Here is a 22739-nt window from a genome sequence, read left to right as displayed (position 1 = left end):
ATTCATGATTGGACTCAGCCCTCGTCAGTTAAGAGTCTTCAGAAGTTCTTGGGTTTTGCTAACTTTTACCGTCGTTTTATCGCTAATTTTTCTAGCGTTGTTAAACCTTTGACGGATATGACCAAGAAAGGCTCTGATGTAGCTAACTGGGCTCCTGCTGCCGTGGAGGCTTTCCAGGAGTTGAAACGCCGGTTTACTTCGGCGCCTGTTTTGTGCCAGCCTGATGTCTCACTGCCCTTTCAGGTTGAGGTGGATGCTTCGGAGATTGGGGCAGGGGCCGTTTTGTCTCAGAGAGGTCCTGGTTGCTCTACTATGAGACCTTGTGCCTTTTTCTCCAGGAAGTTTTCGCCGGCAGAGCGAAATTATGATGTGGGCAATCGGGAGTTGTTGGCCATGAAGTGGGCATTTGAGGAGTGGCGTCATTGGCTCGAGGGTGCTAAGCATCGTGTGGTGGTTTTGACTGATCACAAAAATCTGATGTATCTCGAGTCTGCTAAACGCCTGAATCCTAGACAGGCCCACTGGTCATTGTTTTTCTCCCGTTTTGACTTTGTGGTCTCGTATTTACCAGGTTCTAAGAATGTGAAGGCCGATGCTCTGTCTAGGAGCTTTGTGCCTGATGCTCCTGGAGTCGCTGAACCTGTGGGTATTCTTAAGGAAGGAGTTATCTTGTCAGCTATTTCTCCTGATCTGCGGCGTGTGTTGCAGAGATTTCAGGCTGGTAGGCCTGACTCTTGTCCATCTGACAGATTGTTTGTGCCTGCTAAATGGACCAGCAGAGTCATTTCCGAGGTTCATTCCTCAGTGTTGGCAGGGCACCCGGGAATTTTTGGCACCAGAGATCTGGTGGCCAGGTCCTTTTGGTGGCCTTCCTTGTCAAGGGATGTGCGGTCATTTGTGCAGTCCTGTGGAACTTGTGCTCGAGCTAAGCCTTGCTGTTCTCGTGCCAGCGGGTTGCTCTTGCCCTTGCCTGTCCCGAAGAGACCTTGGACACACATCTCTATGGATTTCATTTCTGATCTTCCGGTGTCTCAGGGCATGTCTGTCATCTGGGTGATATGTGATCGTTTCTCCAAGATGGTCCATTTGGTTCCTTTGCCTAAGCTGCCCTCCTCTTCTGATCTGGTTCCTGTGTTCTTCCAGAACGTGGTTCGTTTGCACGGCATTCCTGAGAATATTGTGTCGGACAGAGGATCCCAGTTTGTTTCAAGGTTCTGGCGATCCTTTTGTGGTAGGATGGGCATTGATTTGTCGTTTTCGTCCGCTTTTCATCCCCAGACTAACGGACAAACGGAGCGAACTAATCAGACTCTGGAGGCTTATTTGAGGTGTTTTGTCTCTTCTGATCAGGATGATTGGGTGACCTTCTTGCCGTTGGCTGAATTTGCCCTTAATAATCGGGCTAGTTCCGCCACCTTGGTTTCGCCATTTTTCTGCAACTCTGGTTTCCATCCTCGTTTTTCCTCGGGACATGTGGAGCCTTCTGACTGTCCTGGGGTGGATTCTGTGGTGGATAGGTTGCAGCGGATCTGGAGTCATGTGGTGGACAACTTGAAGTTGTCACAGGAGAAGGCTCAGCGTTTTGCCAACCGCCGCCGCGGTGTGGGTCCCCGACTTCGTGTTGGGGATTTGGTATGGCTGTCTTCTCGATTTGTTCCTATGAAGGTCTCCTCTCCCAAATTTAAGCCTCGCTTCATTGGTCCTTACAAGATATTGGAAATCCTTAATCCTGTATCCTTTCGCCTGGATCTTCCGGTGTCGTTTGCCATTCACAACGTATTTCATAGGTCCTTGTTGCGGCGGTACGTTGTGCCTGTGGTCCCTTCTGCTGAGCCTCCTGCTCCGGTGTTGGTTGAGGGCGAGTTGGAGTACGTGGTGGAGAAGATCTTAGATTCTCGTCTCTCCAGGCGGAGGCTTCAGTACCTGGTCAAGTGGAAGGGCTATGGTCAGGAGGATAATTCCTGGGTGGTCGCCTCTGATGTGCATGCGGCCGATTTGGTTCGTGCCTTTCACACCGCTCATCCTGATCGCCCTGGTGGTCTTGGTGAGGGTTCGGTGACCCCTCACTAAGGGGGGGGTACTGTTGTGAATTTACCTTTTTGGCTCCCTCTGGTGGTTACTAGTGATTTGACTCTGGGAATGTCTGCCATCCCTTGTATGCTCACCTGGGTCGTTAGGTCAGGGGTGTTGCTATATAAGCTCCCTGGACCTTCAGTTCAATGCCTGGCAACGTTGTAATCAGAGCTAATCTGTTGTGCTCTTGTCTACTGATCCTGGTTCCTGCTAGATTAAGCTAAGTCTGCTTTCTTGCTTTTTGCTATTTGTTTTTGTTTGCATTTTTGTCCAGCTTGTACATAATCTGTATCCTTACCTTGCTGGAAGCTCTAGGGAGGCTGGAGTTCTCCCCCCGGGCCGTTAGACGGTTCGGGGGTTCTTGAATTTCCAGTGTGGATTTTTGATAGGGTTTTTGTTGACCATATAAGTTATCTTACTACATTCTGCTATTAGTAAGTGGGCCTCTCTTTGCTAAACCTAGTTCATCTCTGTGTTTGTCATTTCCTCTTACCTCACCGTTATTTGTGGGGGGCTTGTATCCAACTTTTGGGGTCTATTCTCTGGAGGCAAGAGTGTTGTGATTTTACTTTTTGCTCCCTCTAGTGGTTACTAGTTTTTTGACTCTGGTTTTTCTGTCATTCCTTTTATCCGCACCTGGGTCGTTAGTTAAGGGTGTTGCTATTTAAGCTCCCTGGACCTTCAGTTCAATGCCTGGCAACGTAGTTATCAGAGCTAGTCTGCTGTGCTCTTGTCTACTGATCCTGGTTCCAGTTATATCAGCTAAGTCCGCTTTTTGCTTTTTGCTATTTTGTTTTGGTTTTGTATTTTTGTCCAGCTTGTTCCAAATATATATCCTGACCTTTGCTGGAAGCTCTAGGGGGCTGGTGTTCTCCCCCCGGACCGTTAGACGGTTCGGGGGTTCTTGAATTTCCAGTGTGGATTTTGATAGGGTTTTTGTTGACCATATAAGTTACCTTTCTTTATTCTGCTATCAGTTAGCGGGCCTCTCTGTGCTAAACCTGGTTCATTTCTGTGTTTGTCATTTCCTCTTACCTCACCGTTATTATTTGTGGGGGGCTTCTATCCAGCTTTGGGGTCCCCTTCTCTGGAGGCAAGAAAGGTCTTTTGTTTTCCTCTACTAGGGGTAGCTAGATTCTCCGGCTGGAGCGTGTCATCTAGAATCAACGTAGGAATGATCCCCGGCTACTTCTAGTGTTGGCGTTAGGAGTAGATATATGGTCAACCCAGCTACCACTGCCCTATGAGCTGGATTTTTGTATTCTGCAGACTTCCACGTTCCTCTGAGACCCTCGCCATTGGGGTCATAACAGTTTGCCAGGCCAGTATTAAATGTTTAATGCATTGCAGAAGAGGGATTATAAGAAAGAAGATTCTGAGTTTTTTTTTTTTTTCTTTCTTCTTCCCCTTTACCTCAGAGTGGCTATGCTTGCTGCAGACATGAATGTCCAGACCTTGATTACAAGTGTGGACCAGCTGGCTACTCGTGTGCAGGGCATACAAGACTATGTTATCAGTAATCCTAGGTCAGAACCTAAAATACCGATTCCTGAACTGTTTTCCGGAGACAGGTTTAAGTTTAGGAATTTTGTGAATAATTGTAAATTGTTTTTGTCCCTGAGACCCTGTTCATCTGGAGACTCTGCTCAGCAAGTAAAAATTGTTATTTCGTTCTTACGGGGCGACCCTCAGGATTGGGCTTTTTCGCTGGCGCCAGGAGATCCGGCATTGGCTGATATTAATGCGTTTTTTCTGGCGCTCGGTTTACTTTATGAGGAACCCAATCTTGAGATTCAGGCAGAAAAGGCCTTGCTGGCTATGTCTCAGGGGCAGGACGAGGCTGAAGTGTACTGCCAAAAATTTCGGAAATGGTCCGTGCTGACACATTGGAACGAGTGTGCACTGGCCGCTAATTTTAGAAATGGCCTTTCTGAAGCCATTAAGAATGTTATGGTGGGTTTTCCCATTCCCACAGGTCTCAATGATACTATGGCACTGGCTATTCAAATTGACCGGCGGTTGCGGGAGCGCAAAACCGCAAATTCCCTCATGGTGTTGTCTGAACAGACACCTAATTCGGTGCAATGTGATAGAAAAATCGCAAATTCCCTCATGGTGTTGTCTGAACAGACACCTGATTTAATGCAATGTGATAGAATCCTGACTAGAAATGAGCGGAAAATTCATAGACGCCGGAATGGCTTGTGCTACTACTGTGGTGATTCTACACATATTATCTCAGCATGCTCTAAACGTATAGCTAAGGTTGTTAGTCCTGTCACCGTTGGTAATTTGCAATCTAAATTTATTCTGTCTGTAACTTTGATTTGCTCACTGTCGTCTTTTCCTGTCATGGCGTTTGTAGATTCAGGTGCTGCCCTGAGTCTTATGGATCTGTCATTTGCTAAGCGCTGTGGTTTTACTCTTGAACCATTAGAAAATCCTATTCCTCTTAGGGGTATTGATGCTACGCCATTGGCAGCAAATAAACCGCAGTATTGGACACAGGTTACCATGTGCATGACTCCTGAACACCGCGAGGTGATACGTTTCCTGGTTTTACATAAAATGCATGATTTGGTTGTTTTAGGGCTGCCATGGTTACAGACCCATAATCCAGTCCTGGACTGGAAGGCTATGTCAGTCTCTAGTTGGGGCTGTCGTGGTATTCATGGGGATTCCCTGCCTGTGTCTATTGCTTCTTCTACGCCTTCGGAAGTTCCGGAGTATTTGTCTGATTATCAGGATGTCTTCAATGAGTCTGAGTCCAGTGCACTGCCTCCTCATAGGGACTGTGACTGTGCTATAGATTTGATCCCAGGCAGTAAATTTCCTAAGGGAAGACTGTTTAATCTGTCGGTACCTGAACATACCGCTATGCGTTCATATATCAAGGAGTCTCTAGAGAAAGGACATATTCGTCCGTCTTCTTCCCCTCTTGGTGCGGGATTCTTTTTTGTGGCAAAAAAGGACGGATCTTTGAGACCTTGTATTGATTATCGGCTTTTAAATAAGATCACTGTCAAATTTCAGTATCCTTTACCGCTGTTGTCTGACTTGTTTGCCCGGATTAAAGGTGCCAAGTGGTTCATCAAGATAGATCTTCGTGGTGCGTACAACCTTGTGCGCATTAAGCAAGGTGATGAATGGAAAACCGCATTCAATACGCCCGAAGGTCATTTTGAGTACTTGGTGATGCCTTTTGGGCTCTCCAATGCGCCTTCAGTTTTTCAGTCCTTTATGCATGACATTTTCCGGAAGTATCTGGATAAATTTTTGATTGTTTATCTGGATGATATTTTGGTTTTTTCTGATAATTGGGATTCGCATGTGGAGCAGGTCAGGTTGGTCTTTAAAATTTTGCGTGAAAATTCTTTGTTTGTCAAGGGCTCAAAGTGTCTCTTTGGTGTACAGAAGGTTCCCTTTTTGGGGTTCATTTTTTCCCCTTCTGCTGTGGAGATGGACCCAGTCAAGGTCCGAGCTATTCTTGATTGGACTCAGCCCTCGTCAGTTAAGAGTCTACAGAAGTTCTTGGGTTTCGCTAACTTCTACCGTCGTTTTATCGCTAATTTTTCTAGCATTGTGAAACCTTTGACGGATATGACCAAGAAGGGCTCCGATGTAGCTAACTGGGCTCCTGCTGCCGTGGAGGCTTTCCAGGAGTTGAAACGCCGGTTTACTTCGGCGCCTGTTTTGTGCCAGCCCGATGTCTCACTTCCCTTTCAGGTTGAGGTGGATGCTTCAGAGATTGGAGCAGGGGCCGTTTTGTCGCAGAGAGGCCCTGGTTGCTCTGTTATGAAACCTTGTGCCTATAGTTCCTTCTGCTGAGCCTCCTGCTCCGGTGTTGGTTGAGGGCGAGTTGGAGTACGTGGTGGAGAAGATCTTGGATTCTCGCCTCTCCAGGCGGAGGCTTCAGTACCTGATCAAGTGGAAGGGCTATGGTCAGGAGGATAATTCCTGGGTGGTCGCCTCTGATGTTCATGCGGCCGATTTAGTTCGTGCCTTTCATGCCGCTCATCCTGATCGCCCTGGTGGTCGTGGTGAGGGTTCGGTGACCCCTCACTAAGGGGGGGGTACTGTTGTGATTTTACTTTTTGCTCCCTCTAGTGGTTACTAGTTTTTTGACTCTGGTTTTTCTGTCATTCCTTTTATCCGCACCTGGGTCGTTAGTTAAGGGTGTTGCTATTTAAGCTCCCTGGACCTTCAGTTCAATGCCTGGCAACGTAGTTATCAGAGCTAGTCTGCTGTGCTCTTGTCTACTGATCCTGGTTCCAGTTATATCAGCTAAGTCCGCTTTTTGCTTTTTGCTATTTTGTTTTGGTTTTGTATTTTTGTCCAGCTTGTTCCAAATATATATCCTGACCTTTGCTGGAAGCTCTAGGGGGCTGGTGTTCTCCCCCCGGACCGTTAGACGGTTCGGGGGTTCTTGAATTTCCAGTGTGGATTTTGATAGGGTTTTTGTTGACCATATAAGTTACCTTTCTTTATTCTGCTATCAGTTAGCGGGCCTCTCTGTGCTAAACCTGGTTCATTTCTGTGTTTGTCATTTCCTCTTACCTCACCGTTATTATTTGTGGGGGGCTTCTATCCAGCTTTGGGGTCCCCTTCTCTGGAGGCAAGAAAGGTCTTTTGTTTTCCTCTACTAGGGGTAGCTAGATTCTCCGGCTGGAGCGTGTCATCTAGAATCAACGTAGGAATGATCCCCGGCTACTTCTAGTGTTGGCGTTAGGAGTAGATATATGGTCAACCCAGCTACCACTGCCCTATGAGCTGGATTTTTGTATTCTGCAGACTTCCACGTTCCTCTGAGACCCTCGCCATTGGGGTCATAACACAAGAGAGGTCTTTGTTTTCCTCTTCTAGGGGTAGTTAGTCCTCCGGCTGGCGCGAGACATCTAGCGACCAACGTAGGCATGTTCCCCGGCTACTTCTAGTGTTGGCGTTAGGAGTAGATATATGGTCAACCCAGTTACCACTGCCCTATGAGCTGGGTTTTTGTACTTCGCAGACTTACTTGTTCCTCTGAGACCCTCGCCATTGGGGTCATAACAGTCCACCCCAGACTGAGACAGAAGGAAAGCCCACCCAGGGATAGGGGTCTCGGTCTCACCCGGGGTAGGGACTCCTGGACGGGGAGTTGCTGCAGCTGACAAGCGGAAGCAGGAGGACGGGAACGCTCTCCTTTTAGGGTTAGGCCTGGGAGCAGACCCACTAAATGATGCCCGAAGGTTAGGGGAACAGGAGAGGGGAGTGATAGACTGCATAGCAGAGCTGCTCACAGTAGTAGTAGAGTCCTGTAGACTGCTCCTGGCTGTAGCTGCGACCGGCATCATGGCACAGGTCCAGGGCACCAGCGATGAGACGGCAACCTAAGGAGGATGCAGGGGACCCAGTGCTGGGGAAAAAAGGACCCGGCTGCAGTCTGGATGAACCGCAGATGGTGACAGCTGAAAGGGCGCGGGAACGTGCGCTCTGCGCGATGTGGCGCCAAGCAGCGGCGTAGAAGTCGTGGGCCCAGGAGCACCAAGATGGCGCCGGTGGAATAGAGATTGTCGGGCGGGAGAAAGCCCGCCCGATGAAAGCGGAAGTGGGCGGAGCGCGGCACCGGAAGTAGGCCCGGGCAGAAGCCTACGAGAGACGCGGCGCCGAAGCAGTGCGCCGCAGTTAGAAAAACGCCGCGGCAGCCTGCCAAGGCTGTCACGCTGGAGAGGATGGAGCGGCCGCCATGAAAACCCGCGGCGCCAGAGCAGTGCGCCTCAGGGAGAAGCGGCGCGGCAGCCTGACAGGGCTGTCGCGCTGGAGAAGGTAGTGCGGCCCCATTAAAACCGCGGCGCCGGAGCAGTGCGCCGCAGGAAGAAGCGGCACGACAGTCTGTCAGGATTGTCTCACACAGAGGGGCCGCAGATGCCGCATGGAAAGGAAGAAACGCGGCTGCCTGCAAAGGCCGCCGCACAATACAGTAATCCCGGGCCGTGCTGCTGCAAACTGGGTACAAGCGACGACCAGGTATTCTGGGAGCCCCTAGCCAGACCCCCCCTTGAAAGATCTGGGATGGGGAAATACTCACCTCAACTTCCCACGCCGATACTAACCTGAAGAGGAATGAGACGTCCAGGGAGCTGATGGATGTCCTAGTCTCCTCCAACCGACAGGCTCTGGTGGGCGAGTGGGTGGGGGACGGAGCCAGGACCGGACTTCTGAGCACGCTTGTGTGCTAGGATCATGGTTCTGCTGAGGGACGTATGAGGATACGGGGTGGCAGTACACGCAGTACTCATAGTCCGTATTGTGGGACTACAGGTGTGACTGATCACCCTGTATCCCTCCGGAAACCTGAAAAGAAACGACGCACATTGAGGAAGATAAGGGTCTAATGAAAGACCCGTGTCCACCTCCTACTGACACTAAGCTAAACTGGATATCCTACTTCCTGTCGGTGGGGTGTACACTGCAGAGTAGGAGCTAACTTTTTGTATTTGCATAGTGTCAGCCTCCTAGTGGCAGTAGCATACACCCATGGTTCCTGTGTCCCCCAATGAGGCGAGAGAGAAATGAACATTTAACTTTTTTTTGCAAACATTTTACTTCAGAACCAATTTTTTAAATTTTCACAAGTGTAAAAAGAGAAAATGAACCACAAAATTTGTTGTGCAATTTCTCCTGAATACCCCATATGTGGGGGCAAACCACTGTTTGGGTGCACGGCAGAGCTTGGAAGAGAAGGAGCACCGTTTGACTTTTTCAATGCAGAATTGGCTGGAATTGAGATCGGATGCCATGTCGCATTTGGAGAGCCCCTGATGTGCCTAAACAGTGGAAACCCCCCACAAGTGACACCATTATGGAAACTAGACCCCTTAAGGAACTTATCTAGATGTGTGGTGAGTAGGGTTGAGCGACTTTTGCTTTTTTAGGATCGAGTTGGGTTTTGTGAAACCCGACCTTCTCGAAAGTCGGATAGCGTGAAATCGGCCGATTCTACTGTAAAGTCGGGTTCCGGACCGGAACACGAAACCCAATGCAAGTCAATGTGGATTAATATTAATTTTAATCTCTCTCTCTCTCCCCTCCGTGCAAAGCATATGTTGTGTTTGACTGCGGAAATCACTGCAGCCCAAACGGTAATGTGGCTCTATGACGCAGAAACCAGGCCGGAACCTATGTCATCACGCTGCCCACACTCCTTAATTGGCTGAAAAAATGGCGGGGAAGGCGTCATACAAAACGCGACTTTGGCGCCAAGATCGCCGACCACGTGGCCGATCCCACGCTGGAGTCGGGTCGGGTTTCACGAAACCCGACTTTGCCAAAAGTCGGCGACTTTTGAAAATGAACGATCCGTTTCGCTCAACCCTAGTGGTGAGCACTTTAAACCCCCAAGTGCTTCACAGAAGTTTATAACGTAGAGCCATGAAAATAAAAAATCTTATTTTTTACACAAAAATCATCTTTTCACCCACAAATTCTTATTTTCACAAGGGTAACAGGAGAAATTAGGCCACAAAAGTTGTTATGCAATTTCTCCTGAGTACGCCGATACTCCATATGTGGGGGGGAACCACTGTTTGGGCGGACGGCAGAGCTTGGAAGAGAAGGAGCACCGTTTGACTTTTTCAATGCAGAATTGGCTGGAATTGAGATCGGACGCCATGTCGCATTTGGAGAGCCCCTGATGTGCCTAAACAGTAGAAACCCCCCACAAGTGACACCATTTTGGAAACTAGACCCTTTAAGGAACTTGTCTAGATGTGTGGTGAGCACTTTAAACTCCCAAGTGCTTCACAGACGTTTTATAACGTAGAGCCGTGAACATAAAAAAATCCTTTTTTTCCTCTCAAAAATGATTTTTTTTTTTAGCCCGCAATTTTTTATTTTCTCAAGGGTAACAGGAGAAATTGGACCCCAAAATTTGTTATCCAGTTTGTCCTGAGTACGCTGATATCTCATATGTGGGGGGAAGGGGATGACTGTTTGGGCACACGTCGGGGCTCGGAACGGAAGTAGTGACGTTTTAAAATGCAGACCGATAGAATGGTCTGCGGGCATCATGTTGCATTTGCAGAGCTCCTGATGTACCTAAACAGTAGAAACCCACTCAAGTGACCCTATTTTGGAAACTAGACCCCCCAAAGAGCTTATCTAGATGTGTGGTGAGCACTATGAACCCCCAACTGCTTCACAGAAGTTTATAATGTAGAGCGATGAAAATAAAAAATCATATTTTTTCTACAAAAATGATCTTTTCACCCCCTTGTCACAGCAGAAGTACAGAGAGCGTCTCCTGCCTTCCAAACACACTGGTGGCCCGGTCGTTCAGTGAATGGAGCCAAGCATTAATTCTTGGAAGGTTTAGAGGGCAGCCAGATAAGAAATGCAGTAATAGTGACGCAACAATATTTTTTGTGTTGTTGAACCACCATGTTACTATAACACATCAATGGCATTGTTTACATCCATAGGTAGGCTACCCCAGGGCTGTCTGTGACTGCGCTCCAGGCTGTCAAATCTGGAAAAGCAATTGTGCAAAGCAACAAGATCAATATTGCCTAACATCACAGCCGAACCAAAGTTAAGCAGCTCCAGACACCACCAGTTTTTTTTTTTACATGAATATTGTACACAGGACCTGGAGGAGAGTCTCCTCTCCTTCAGATCCTGGGTACCATCCGCACATGAAGCGCTCACTTTACGCATGGTGGGCATAGTCACATGCGTACAGTGAGCGTTTCAATGCAATCCTATGGCGGCGGAATCGCCGCAATTCCGCAGAAACAATGAACATGCTGCGGATTTTACCGCTATGCGATTCCACAGCGGGAAAATCCGCAGCATGGGTACAGCAACTGCGGAATCCCATAGCATTGCATGGGTATGCGTATTTTAAGTGTTTCCGCTGCAGCAAAAAGTGCGGCAGAAATGCATAAAAACACAAAGTGGGCACACAGCCTAAAGATGATAGTAAAATGGCCCATAGCAGGAAAAAGGCTGCCCACCCCTGGCCTAGTCCTTTAAGAGGTAGGGAAATAGAAATCCTATTTACCTACTTTGAAAATGCCTTTCCAGATGGCCCCATTCCCTGGATGAAATGGTTTCAAACTCTTTGTGGTAAGCAAACAACAGAGGGGTACGTTTTGCCTTTTTAAGGATACCAACGGCTCTGTGGGAAGCACGTCATCTTCCTTGACCTCACGAGTCTGGTTGACTACCAAGATCAGATTGTTCACCATATTCTGAAACTTTGATGGCCCGGTCAGAGTCTATATCAGAGTCCAACTTAGTCAGAAGCCTGAGCAGTCTGTGGCTCGAATGATGAAGAGCAATAGACAGATGTCATCCTGGAAAATGTGGAAGTCCAGGGAGAACCAGAAGAGTAACTGGAGGGTGTCTGCTTTTTGGATCTTCTATGCAATCGGCACTGAAGGAGTGCATCAGAAGGGAAACAGACACCTCGTGGAGCGTTCAGAACACCAGGGGCTACTGAAAAATTACAGTATTTTGGGGGGATTGTAAGGCTATGTATACACGTTGTGCGGATCTGCAGAGGTTTTGGACATGGGGAATTACATCAAATCTGCAGTGTAGTGCACAAGCAATGTTCGTTAATGGGAAAGTGAGAATTGTTGTGCACATGCTGCGGAAAAAAACACGCGGATTTGCAGCGTTTAACGCATGTTAATTCTTTTTGCGGATCTGCAGCGTTTCTGCACCCATTGACTTACATTGAGTAAGGCAAATCCGCAGCAAAACTGCAGGTTTAAAAAAGATCTGCGGATTTGCTGCAGATGTGCCTGTGAGAAACGCTGCAGATCGGTAGGAGTAAGAGTTTGTAGGCGGAGACTCTATGTGGCAGGAGATTTGCATGTCTGTGTATCTGTGGGGCTGTGTGTGGGTGTTTGTGTGTGCGGGGCTGTGTGTAGGCAGGCATCGTCCTGAGACTACTAGTCCCATCCAGCTATGCCTGCTACAGTGACAGCTAGCCGGATGATGGGACAGTAGTAGTCCCATCATCCGGCTACTGTGTTCAAGTGTGTTAAAAAAAAAAAAAAAAAACACGCACACATAGACATACAACATACTCAGCAATCACCTAGTCCAAGTCCTCAATCACCTGTAAAAAAAACCAAAAATAATTAACCAACAGTATACTTCCTGATCTGATGTAATCCATTTAATAACAAGTGTCCCACAAAAATCTCCATGGAGAGCTGTCACATCGGCAGATGCGACCGCTCTCCAGGGGCTTCGGTGATACAGTGACAGGAGGTAATCCTCCCCACTGTATCACTACTCCGCTGTGAGTGCAGAGTTCATACTGTCACTTGCGGCATTGCTGCGTGGGAAAATTCTCAAGCAGCAGTGCCGTAAAGTGAGAGCCCATTGAACCCTCAGTGATAACACTGCAGGAGCCATTGTCTCCTGTCAGTGTGTCACTGGAGGCCTATAGAGCTGTCACATCTCCTGATGTGACTGCTCTATAGGGGAGATCATTGTTGGACAGTCGTTATTAAATGGACTGTGTCGGACCAGGGAGTATGTGTGTTGGTTTATTATTTTTTCTCTTTTTGCAAGGGATTGAGGGTGTTGCATGGATTGGCAAAGCTGGCAAAACTGTGTTTTATTTCATTAACCCCTTACTTTATGTGGCAATAACTCTGGAACGCTTCAACATCTCCCAGAGATTTTGACATTGTTTTTTCATGACACATTATACTTTATGATAATGGTAAATATAGGGCGTTATGTTTTGTGTTTATTTATAAAATAATATCAGAAAGGAAAAGGTTGAACAAGAAATGATATCACAATCCTTTTTTTTTTGTTAAATACTAGATCTTTATTTAGCTTACAAAAACGCACAGAAAGCCGCATGAAAATCAGCATCAAAGCCACACGAGAGAGAAAGAGAGAGAGTCACACTATGCGACACAGCCCCCCCGGATGCCCCTCTACATACCCCCTCACACCAGCCCCCTGGATGCCCCTCTACATACCCCATTCCCCCTCACACCATCCACACAGCACTCTGGATGCGCCATGCCCCCCCCTGACACCAGCCCCCTGGATGCCCCCTCACCTACATACCCCATGCCCCCTCAACAGCCACAAGGCCCCCTGGATGCCCCTTTTACCCTCACCTACATACCTGATGCCCCCTCACACTGTGCAACACAGCCCCCTGGATGGCCCCTCACCTACATACCCCATCACACCAGCCACAAGGCCCCCTGGATGCCCCTTTTCCCCTCACCTACATACCCCCTCACACTGTGCAGCACAGCCCCCTGGATGCCCCTATACATACCCCATGCCCCCTCACACCATCCACACAACCCCCTGGATGTCCCATCTACATACCCCATACCCTCTCACAACAGCCCCCAGGATGCCCCTCTACATACTCCATGCCCTCTCACAGCAAATTACAACCTCAGAGCACTCACAACGATTCCTGCGTTCTCATTCCTTCGTACAAGGCTCCATGGTGCAGCCCGAGTCCTCTCCTCACAGGGCTCCACGCTGCAGCCCCTCGGTCCTCTGCTCACACGGGTCCCTGGCGCAGCCCCTCGGTCCTCTCCTCACACGGGTCCCTGGCGCAGCCCCTCGGTCCTCTCCTCACACGGGTCCCTGGCACAGCCCCTCGGTCCTCTCCTCACACCTCCATAGTGCAGCCCCTCGGTCCTCTCCTCACACGGGTCCCTGGCACAGCCCCTCGGTCCTCTCCTCACACCTCCATAGTGCAGCCCCTGTCCTCTCCTCACACGTTCCCTGATGCAGCCCCTCGGTCCTCTCCTCACACGGCTCCATAATGCAGCCCCTCAGTCTTCTCACACGCCTCCATGGTGCAGCATCTATTTTCCCTCGTCTCTTCACCAACAGCCTCAACAAAATGCAGCTTCAAGTTCCTACTGTCGGCTCGTCATTGGGCTAAAGGAGGCCCCGCCCCTTCTGGTGACATCATGCTTTCAACGAATCACTCCTCCCCCTCAAGAAATCAACTCCAATCTAGACGCTACCAGTACCACTACCCACTTGTTTGCCCTGCTGCTTGGCGTATAGTCGCATCTTCAGGCCTAAACATGTCTGGGGGTAAGCGATGCCCGGACTGCGGCTCCGGGGAGATTGTGGAGGACGCGCACTACTCCCAGGAGCAGCTCGTGTGCGCGGACTGCGGCTTCGTCCTGACCGAGGGGAAACTGACGAGCACTCACACGGAGGAGAGCTACATGCAAGGTGGGAGGCCTGTGCGCGGCTCTCTGTAGTGTATGGGCGGGTGTTAGGTTATGTGCACACGTAGGTTCGGGTCCCTGCGGGTTCTCCCGCAGCGGATTTGATAAATCTGTAGGGCAAAACCGCTGCGGTTATCCCTGCAGATTTATCACGGTTTGTTTTGCGGTTTCCGCTGCGGGTTTACGCCTATACTATTGATGCTGCATATGCAGCAATATGCAGCATCAATAGTAATGTTAAAAATGATTAAAAAATGGTTATACTCACCCTCTGATGTCCGGATCTCCTCGGCGCTGCACGCGGCGGTCCGGTTCCAAAGATGCTGTGCGAGAAGGACCTTCATGACGTCACGGTCATGTGACCGCGACGTCATCTCAGGCCCTGCTCGCACAGCAACCCTGCGACCGGACGGCCGCATGCAGCGCTGAGAGGTGAGTATAGCATTATTTTTTATTTTAATAATTTTTTTTTACACAAATATGGTTCCCAGGGCCTGGAGGAGAGTCTCCTCTCCTCCACCCCGGGTACCATCTGCACATTATCCGCTTACTTCCCGCATCGTGGGCACAGCCCCATGCGGGAAGTAAGCGGATCAATGCTTTCCTATGTGTGCAGAATCGCTGCGATTCTGCACAAAGAAGTGACATGCTGCGGAATGTAAACCGCTGCGTTTCTGCGCGTTTTTTCCCACAGCATGTGCACAGCGGATTGCGGTTTCCATAGGTTTACATGTAACTGTAAACGCAATGGAAACTGCTGCGGACCCGCAGCATCAAAATTGCCACGGATCCGTGGTAAAAACCGCAACGTGTGCACATAGCCTTTGGGTATGTGCACACGTATCTGTGAGGGTGGGGATTTGATAAATCTGCAGGGCAAAACCGCTGCGGTTTTTCCTGCGGATTTATTGCGGTTTCTATTGCAGATTCCGCTGCGGCTTTACACCTGCAGTTTTCTATTGGAGCAGGTGTAAGGGTATTTGCACACGCTGCGGATCCGCAGCGGTTTCCAATGCGTTTACAGTACAATGTAAACCTATGGGAAACGAAATCCGCAGTGCACATGCTGCGGAAAAAAAAGCGGAAACGCAGCGGTTTATTTTCTGCAGCATGTCAATTCTTTGTGCGGATTCCGCTGCGGGTTTACACCTGCTCCAATAGAAATCTGCAGGTGAAAACCCGCAGAGGAAACCACAAAAGAAACCGCGATAAATCCGCTGTAAAAACCGCAGCGGTTTTTCACTGCGGATTTCTCAAATCCGCTGCGGAAAATTCCGCAATGGAATCCGCAGCATGTGCACATTGGCCTCAAACCGCTGCGGATTCCGCACAAAGAATTGACATGCTGTGGAATGTAAACCGCTGCGTTTCCGCCCGTTTTTTTCCGCAGCATGTGCACTGCGGATTTCGTTTCCCATAGGTTTACATTGTAAACGCATGGGAAACCGCTGCGGATCCGCAGCAAAATCCGCAGCGTGTGCACATAACCTAACACTTCATGAAGCTTATTTGTGAGCTGAACGTAGACAACCAATGAAAGACCAGCTTTCATGGTTACTGCAGGTCAGACAATGAAAGAAGTGATCTGATGGGTTACTACTGCTGAGCGCCTCACTTTGATTCTGGCAGCTTTATTTGTATCTTGTGTTCTAATCCATACACTCTGTGCATACAATGCATGCGTGTGTCTTCTGCAGCTTGCACCCATTACACAACACTGCAAGCTGCTCAGCTCTGTATATGGAGCCTAACAGTCGGCGCCTCATTGTATCCAGTCTGTGCATCTCATTAATCTCTCATCAGATTTGACCTTGGCCCTGAAACACATCATGGCTGATGCCTTTGGTCAGAGGTGACCATTCAGTGGCCTCATAACATTAATGCTAGCACAAGGGTGCGCCATATTCCACTGCGTAGGCATACATGGGGTCCATTGTCTATAGGGCAGCTCCAGTGACTGCACAAGCCTCCGGCCATGGATAGCAAGGGGTAGAACTATCACTACTACTATACTATTCACTTCACTAGGAGCTGATCTGCAGAACCCGGGATCTGACGCCACACCGTGTATCCGGCCCTGCTCTCCCACTCCCTACACCAGAGGTGTCAAACTGCATTCCTCGAGGGCCGCCAACAGGTCATGTTTTCAGGATTTCCTTGTATTGCACAGGTGATAATTTAATCACCTGCACAGAATGATTCCAGCACATTGTGGAATGCTAAGGAAATCCTGAAAACATGACCTGTTGGCGGCCCTCGAGGAATGCAGTTTGACACACCTCTGTCCTACACTGTTTACATCTGGCTACTGCTGGCCAAGGGATAGCCCCCCAATTCTCTCATAAAATGGGCATAGCATATGGCAGACCAGATCTTTTAGATACTTCACAGAAGCGGATGATTCCATGGCTGCATTCCCACCATCTGTATTATAGAAGGGGTGGAAACCCCCCACAATGGGCTGCATGCCTCCATCTTGCTCTCCTCAGCTGTCCCCACCTCTCCGCTGCCAGTATTGCCAGTATTATACATTAGTGATGGCGCTCAGTTACATTCTGTGAGGAAAAGCATTCAATGAAGTTTCCCTTCATCTTCTCAGCAATAGTTTTCTAGTGCCGGCCAGAAAAGGCCATGTGTTTCCATCTTTTGTTTCCAACATCACATCCGCTTTCCTCGTATGCAGGTATTAATAGGCTTTTTGTTTCGGTTTTATTCACAGCGGTGACATTTACAGAAAGCACTGGACAGAATGACTCAATCAGCCGCACTAAACTGCACGGTATGTCTCACCCACATTGATGTAATGTTACGCTTGTTTTTGATGCAGGCTAGTTGTTTTTATTCCATGCATTTATTTAACTCTCTAATATGGCGCCATTTATTGCACAGCACCTTACAGACGTTATCAGCACTCTCCCCGCTGGGCCTCACAGATTCCCTATTAGTATGTCTTTGGGGTGTGAGAGGAATCCGGAGGAAACCAACGTAAACACGGGGAGAACATGCAAACTCTCTGCAGATGTTGTCCTTGGTGGGATTTGTACTAGGAACCCCCAGAGCTGCAAAGTAACAGTGCTATCCACTAAGCCAACCCACTGCCTTAAATGAAGTATAAGGCGCCAGCATCATAGGGGTTTTTACAGTTTATCCAAATTACCGTATTTACTATTGTATTAGCTAAACCGAGTATAAGCCGAGGCACCTAATTTTGCCACGAAAAACTGGGAAAGCTTATTGACTCAAGTATAAGCCGGGTATTCATTGTCTCCTTGTCCCTATCCTGGTGTGCGTGGCCTCCTTGTCCCTATCCTGGTGTGCGTGGCCTCCTTGTCCCTATCCTGGTGTGCGTGGCCTCCTTGTCCCTATCCTGGTGTGCATGGCCTCCTTGTCCCTATCCTGGTGTGCTTGGACCCCATCAGAAAAACTTAAAAAAAAAAAAAAAAAATCCTACCTTCCCTGAGCTCCTTCATAGCATCTTGTTCCGGTGCCAGCAGCGTCCGGGCGATGACGTGTCCCCACTACTTAAGGAAATGAATATTCACTGCGCTCCACACCTATGGGAGTGGAGAGAGGTGAATATTCATTTCTCTTAAGTAGCGGGTACCTGTGGCCGCTGGTGGAAGCCGGCGGCTGCGATTCCTGTGCCCTCTATTACAGAGAAATGAATATTCACTGCCAGAGCAGTTAACTTTCATTTCTCTTTAACAGCGGGCACAGGAGTTAGCCGCAGCCGCCGGCTCCTGTACTCCTGTGATCTGCTCCTCTGCTGCTTCCCCTCCATCTTCTGGGACAATGACTTGTGTACAAGCCTTATGGGCCCTTTTTGGCAAAAAATAGTGCCGGAAAACTGCTGATACTCAAGTATATACGATATACCTTGTATCTCTCTATCTGATCGTACTTGCTATCCCCCGGTTCAGCACAGTGTCTCCAATGCTGTATCGGTCTGTGTTTTGGCTGTAGCAGTGACTTTGCCTCAACAGCTGTCGGCACTGCTGCAGTCAATCACATCACTGAGCTCAGCAACTTCTGCAATCTATTGGGCTGAACCGCTGAGTGATTGGCTGCAGCAGTGTTGTGAGCTGTCAACAGGACATCACTGCTGCAGCAAAAATACTGAGACAAGATCAGCGGCAGAGATGCTGTGCCAGACCTGGGAATGTGTATATTGACTAATTTCTGACCATTTTCAGTGTCAAGGATGGGACCAGGAATAACAGGCCACCTGGGTAGCACGAGTATCAGTAAGAGCTCCCAATAGCAAAGGAGGTCTCATAGGAGATACTACTAATAGTAATTCAAGTTCCCCAGGTAGATAAATTGTTCTAAATAACATTAATATTTAAAAAAAACAAATAAAACAAATAGTTTAAATTGCTCCTCTCTTCCTGGTTCACAGTGGGGTAAAAATAAGCATATTATGCCGTCAGACGTATTAAAATATATTATTTAACCATGTGGTAAACTCTGTAAAGGAGAAAAAAAATGAGAAAAGCAATCAGTCATTTTTTACCTCAAAAATGGTACCAATGAAAGACTAGAGCCCCCCTAGTAATAGCAAGCCATTACATAACTAAAAATAAGTCTCAGAAAAGGGCATTTAGTGCAGTGAGCGGCCTACCCGGGGCTGTGTCAGCGTCTTATGTGATGTTTCTTCTTCCCACCAGGTATTATTCGGGTCAGGAATCTTTGTAGGGTCCTCAGACTTCCGAACAGCTTTGCAGATACCGCCGTGTCCTACTATGAAAGGGTCTTCTACCTCCCATTGTGCCACTTCGTCAGAAAAGAGAAGAAGGAGGCAATTATGGGGTGCTGTGTGTACATAACCTGCAGACAGCACCACTGGCCTCTCACTGTTGCCACCATTTCTTCCTTGGTTTACTCCTCATATGAAGTCCTCACTAGCGTGTTCCTGGAACTGGTCCAAGCATTGAAGATCGATGTCCCGTCCATGAGCCTTCAGGATCTGGCCAAAAGTCACTGCCAAAGGTAATCCAAGGGGGATGGTGGCCGGTTTTATGTTGCAGAGAGTGGCAACAATCTAATTCCATTGTAGTAGCGCAAAACTAGAGTGACAAAAAAAAAGCACAGTAGGGTCTTATCTGGGCAAATTGTATGAATTGCACATTCCTGCTCACCTGGTCGGGTTGTGTTCACACCACCATTAACCCCCTCACGACCTTGGTATTTTCTGTATTTTGATTCCCTTCTTCCCATGGCCATAACTTTTTTTATTTTTTATTATTATTTTTAACATTCTATCTTTTACTATTGATGCTGCATAGGCTGCATCAATAGTAAAATATTGGTCACATTTGTCAAGCACTATGCTTGACAAGTATGACCAACCTGAGAATCACTTTTCCAAGCGATGCTTCAAATCGCTTGGAAAACGCAAGCATTCTGCAAGTTAAAACGCTTGTGTTTTGCGGGAAGTTGTGGAAATGCTGCAGACATTTCCGCAGCATATTATCCTTATATTATCCTTATGAACTATTCACCTGATGCTGAGCTTTGTAGACAAACGCTACCCTGCAGGTTGGGCACAGTTGCATTGTCATCAATGGAAAAGATTACATCCAAGTGTGATTACAGATTAGTGAGCTCCATCAGGTCTCTTTATTTTCACAGTGGTGGGCTTCCGGATCACAGACCACCACAAACTACTAAAAACAGGGTAATCTTTTATAAGATATTCTGTACGTTCGTAATGTGAAATCATTTCATGTATACTGTGAAAAATGTTTGACTTCCAGGGATTCCCCAGTACAGTAAGGGGTGGCTGTCGGCCATCTGCAGTCCAGATTGCCAGGGATCCCAGGGCTCAGTGATCTGCTTTAGCTCCAGTTGTGGGGTATACACCCCATTAAATAGGCCATTCATTACTTTACTTCGTTGTATAAATGGGACCATTGTGGCTCTTATAGATGATACCTACCAGCTTCCCTCTGTTCCTTCACACCGCTCTCTGACTTTCGCTTTCGGCGGGCGAAGTCATGTGACCATTGCAACCAATCGGCAGCCATTGATTGGCTGCAGCTTCAATGTTCACTTTGAGCTAGAGGAAACAGTTTCCTGTCTCTCTTCATGCTCAGACGGAATTTAAAGGGAATCGGTCAGCAGGTTTTTGCTATGGGAAAATCCATGGTGGGGGGCAGAGTAACACGGATCTGGACTGCCCACCATGTGACACCTAGCCTTCTTACAAGGCAGAAAAATAGAAAAACCGCCATTACATTTTTCTAACCAAGTAGAGTATATGTTGCCCGGGATGAAGTTGCATCGGTTGGTCCCACGACTATTTCATAATGGTTCTCATGCATGTTTCCGATTATAAACACATTCTTACTATTTTTTTTTTTTTTTTGCAGTTTTCGGTTATTCCAAGATTGCTCGTCAGCCCCAAAGAATTACGCGGAGAGCCCAGATAAAGTATTGGAGCGGACTTTTCAAATACTGGAGTTGGCCAGTGAGACGTGGCTAGTCACTGGACGTCAGCCTATTCCCATGATAACTGCAGCTGTCTATCTTTCTTGGCAGTCCCTCAAACCCGTCCAACGCCGGTCATGCACTTTTTCTCAGTTTTGCAAGTTTTCAGAGACCGAAAAGCCGCCTCCTGCGGTATTGCGATTGAAAGAACTTAAAGAAATCTGCCTAAAGCTGTCCGCACAGCTACCCTGGCTGAAGATGCTCACCATAAATAAGAACAATGTGGTATATCACTTGGGTGACATTTTAAAACACAGGACTTATCTTTTCAGGAAGGCTCTGGAAGATGTGGAAATGGCCACCACAAAGTCAGAAGAAAGCAAGTCTTCTGATCTACAGCATCCAAGTGCAGCTTTCCTTCCACCATGCATGACCAAGCCAAGGAAAAGATCACATGCCATTGCATTTCCCAATAAACTCCAAGATATTACTGGAGATGAGGATATTTCAGACAGTGAGATAGAGCAGTATCTGAGGACGCCAGCTGAGATGGCTTGTTTTCAGCAGGCACAGACTCGGCTTGTTCTTTAGTGAATTAAAGACTTTAAATTGTATATATCATTTCATTATATTTGTGCAACTTAATTTTTTATTTTTTTTTCTCCTTTAGCATTATGGAGACTCACTATGGCTTTTTTTTTTTTTTAAGTTATAGATGGAGTTTGTGCAAAAATATATTTCTAAAGGTTCTATTGACATGAAATTATCATAACCACAATCCACACAGGCAAAGAAATCAAATTATAGATGCTCATAAATTGAGTTGTGTGCTGATGTGTGGGTTCGGCCGAACACGTAAAAAAGAAAAAAGTTCAGGTACCAGAACAGTTCCCAGACCCCATTCAGATGAATGGAGGGCCCAAACATCCATTGTTTGCCACACGCGGTCATGTGCATGACAGTGTGGCAAAAATTGCCTCTGATCGGTGGTACGGTTATTACCGATGGTCAGAGAGGTGCAGTTCCCACACTGTCAGATGACAGCTTGAGCCAGCAGCTGTGCCGGCGGTAATAAGTGTACCGGTCACAGTCATCAGCTTATGTGAGTTCTACTCTCTTCAGTCTAATAACAGCGAGAGCATGCGCGGCTGATGGGAGTATTTATCAGCAGACGCCTGGGCTATAAAATACATTTTAAAAAATTAGATAACCATCATGGCAAAAATGATGGCTGAAGACTGCAACCCTCAGCTGTCAGCTTTATCATGGCTGGATATCAAGAATAGAGGGGTCCTTGCTCCATTTTTTTTTTTTTTTAATTATTTTAATTAAAAAAAAAAAAAAAAAAACACGGCGTGGAGTCTTCCTCCATTTTTGACAACCAGCCAAGCTAAAGCAGACAGCTGGTGCCTGGTATTGTCAGGCTGGTAAGGAGCCATGGATATTGCCCCCCACCCAGCCTAAAAACAGCAACCATCCAGAAAAGGCACATCTATTATTATGCCTCTCTTCCTATTTGCCTTGTGGCGGTGGCAAGTGGGGTTAATATTTGTGGTGTTGATGTCACCTTTATAGTTTCAGGTGACATCAAGCCTGGATGGTGCTGTGATTGGAGTTACAGCTGCTGTCAGATGATCCACAGCTCCCTGACTTGCGGTAATGATCTTACTGCCGAACAGAGCCCACTAGTGGATCTCATGTTGTCATGCAGATGACTGCATGAAAAACACCCGATGTTATGGGTGCCGAACCCGAACAGTAATACGGATTTCCTGGAGAAGTCCTAGTTCAGGGTCTGTGCCTGAACAGTAGGTGTTAGGTACAGACCCCAAACTTTACTGTTCAGGTTTACCCATCCCTATGTATAATAAAGAGAACGTTATGTGTAATAGCGATAAATGACACAAGGAAAAAGTATTGAACACGATTAATGACATTTATTTAATACTTCGTACCGAGGCCCTTATTGGTGATGACTGCTTGAAGACATCTGCATGGAGGAACTAGTCA

At 47.7% G+C, this 22739-nt stretch overlaps 1 protein-coding gene across 1 annotated transcript; it reads left to right on the top strand.

The window, feature by feature from the left end:
- The first annotated feature begins 14059 nt into the window (after nt 1-14059).
- On the top strand, nt 14060-21343 carry LOC143769974 (transcription factor IIIB 50 kDa subunit-like). Its single transcript, XM_077259100.1, has 4 exons — nt 14060-14304; nt 17020-17079; nt 18968-19289; nt 20672-21343. The coding sequence occupies exons 1-4, from the start codon at nt 14151-14153 to the stop codon at nt 21318-21320; spliced, it is 1185 nt and encodes a 394-aa protein (XP_077115215.1). The 5' UTR covers nt 14060-14150; the 3' UTR covers nt 21321-21343.
- The last annotated feature ends 1396 nt before the right edge of the window (nt 21344-22739 follow it).

Source organism: Ranitomeya variabilis, chromosome 4, assembly GCF_051348905.1.
Source record: "Ranitomeya variabilis isolate aRanVar5 chromosome 4, aRanVar5.hap1, whole genome shotgun sequence".
NCBI lineage: Eukaryota > Metazoa > Chordata > Amphibia > Anura > Dendrobatidae > Ranitomeya > Ranitomeya variabilis.
This window is presented reverse-complemented; position numbering and strand designations above follow the sequence as displayed.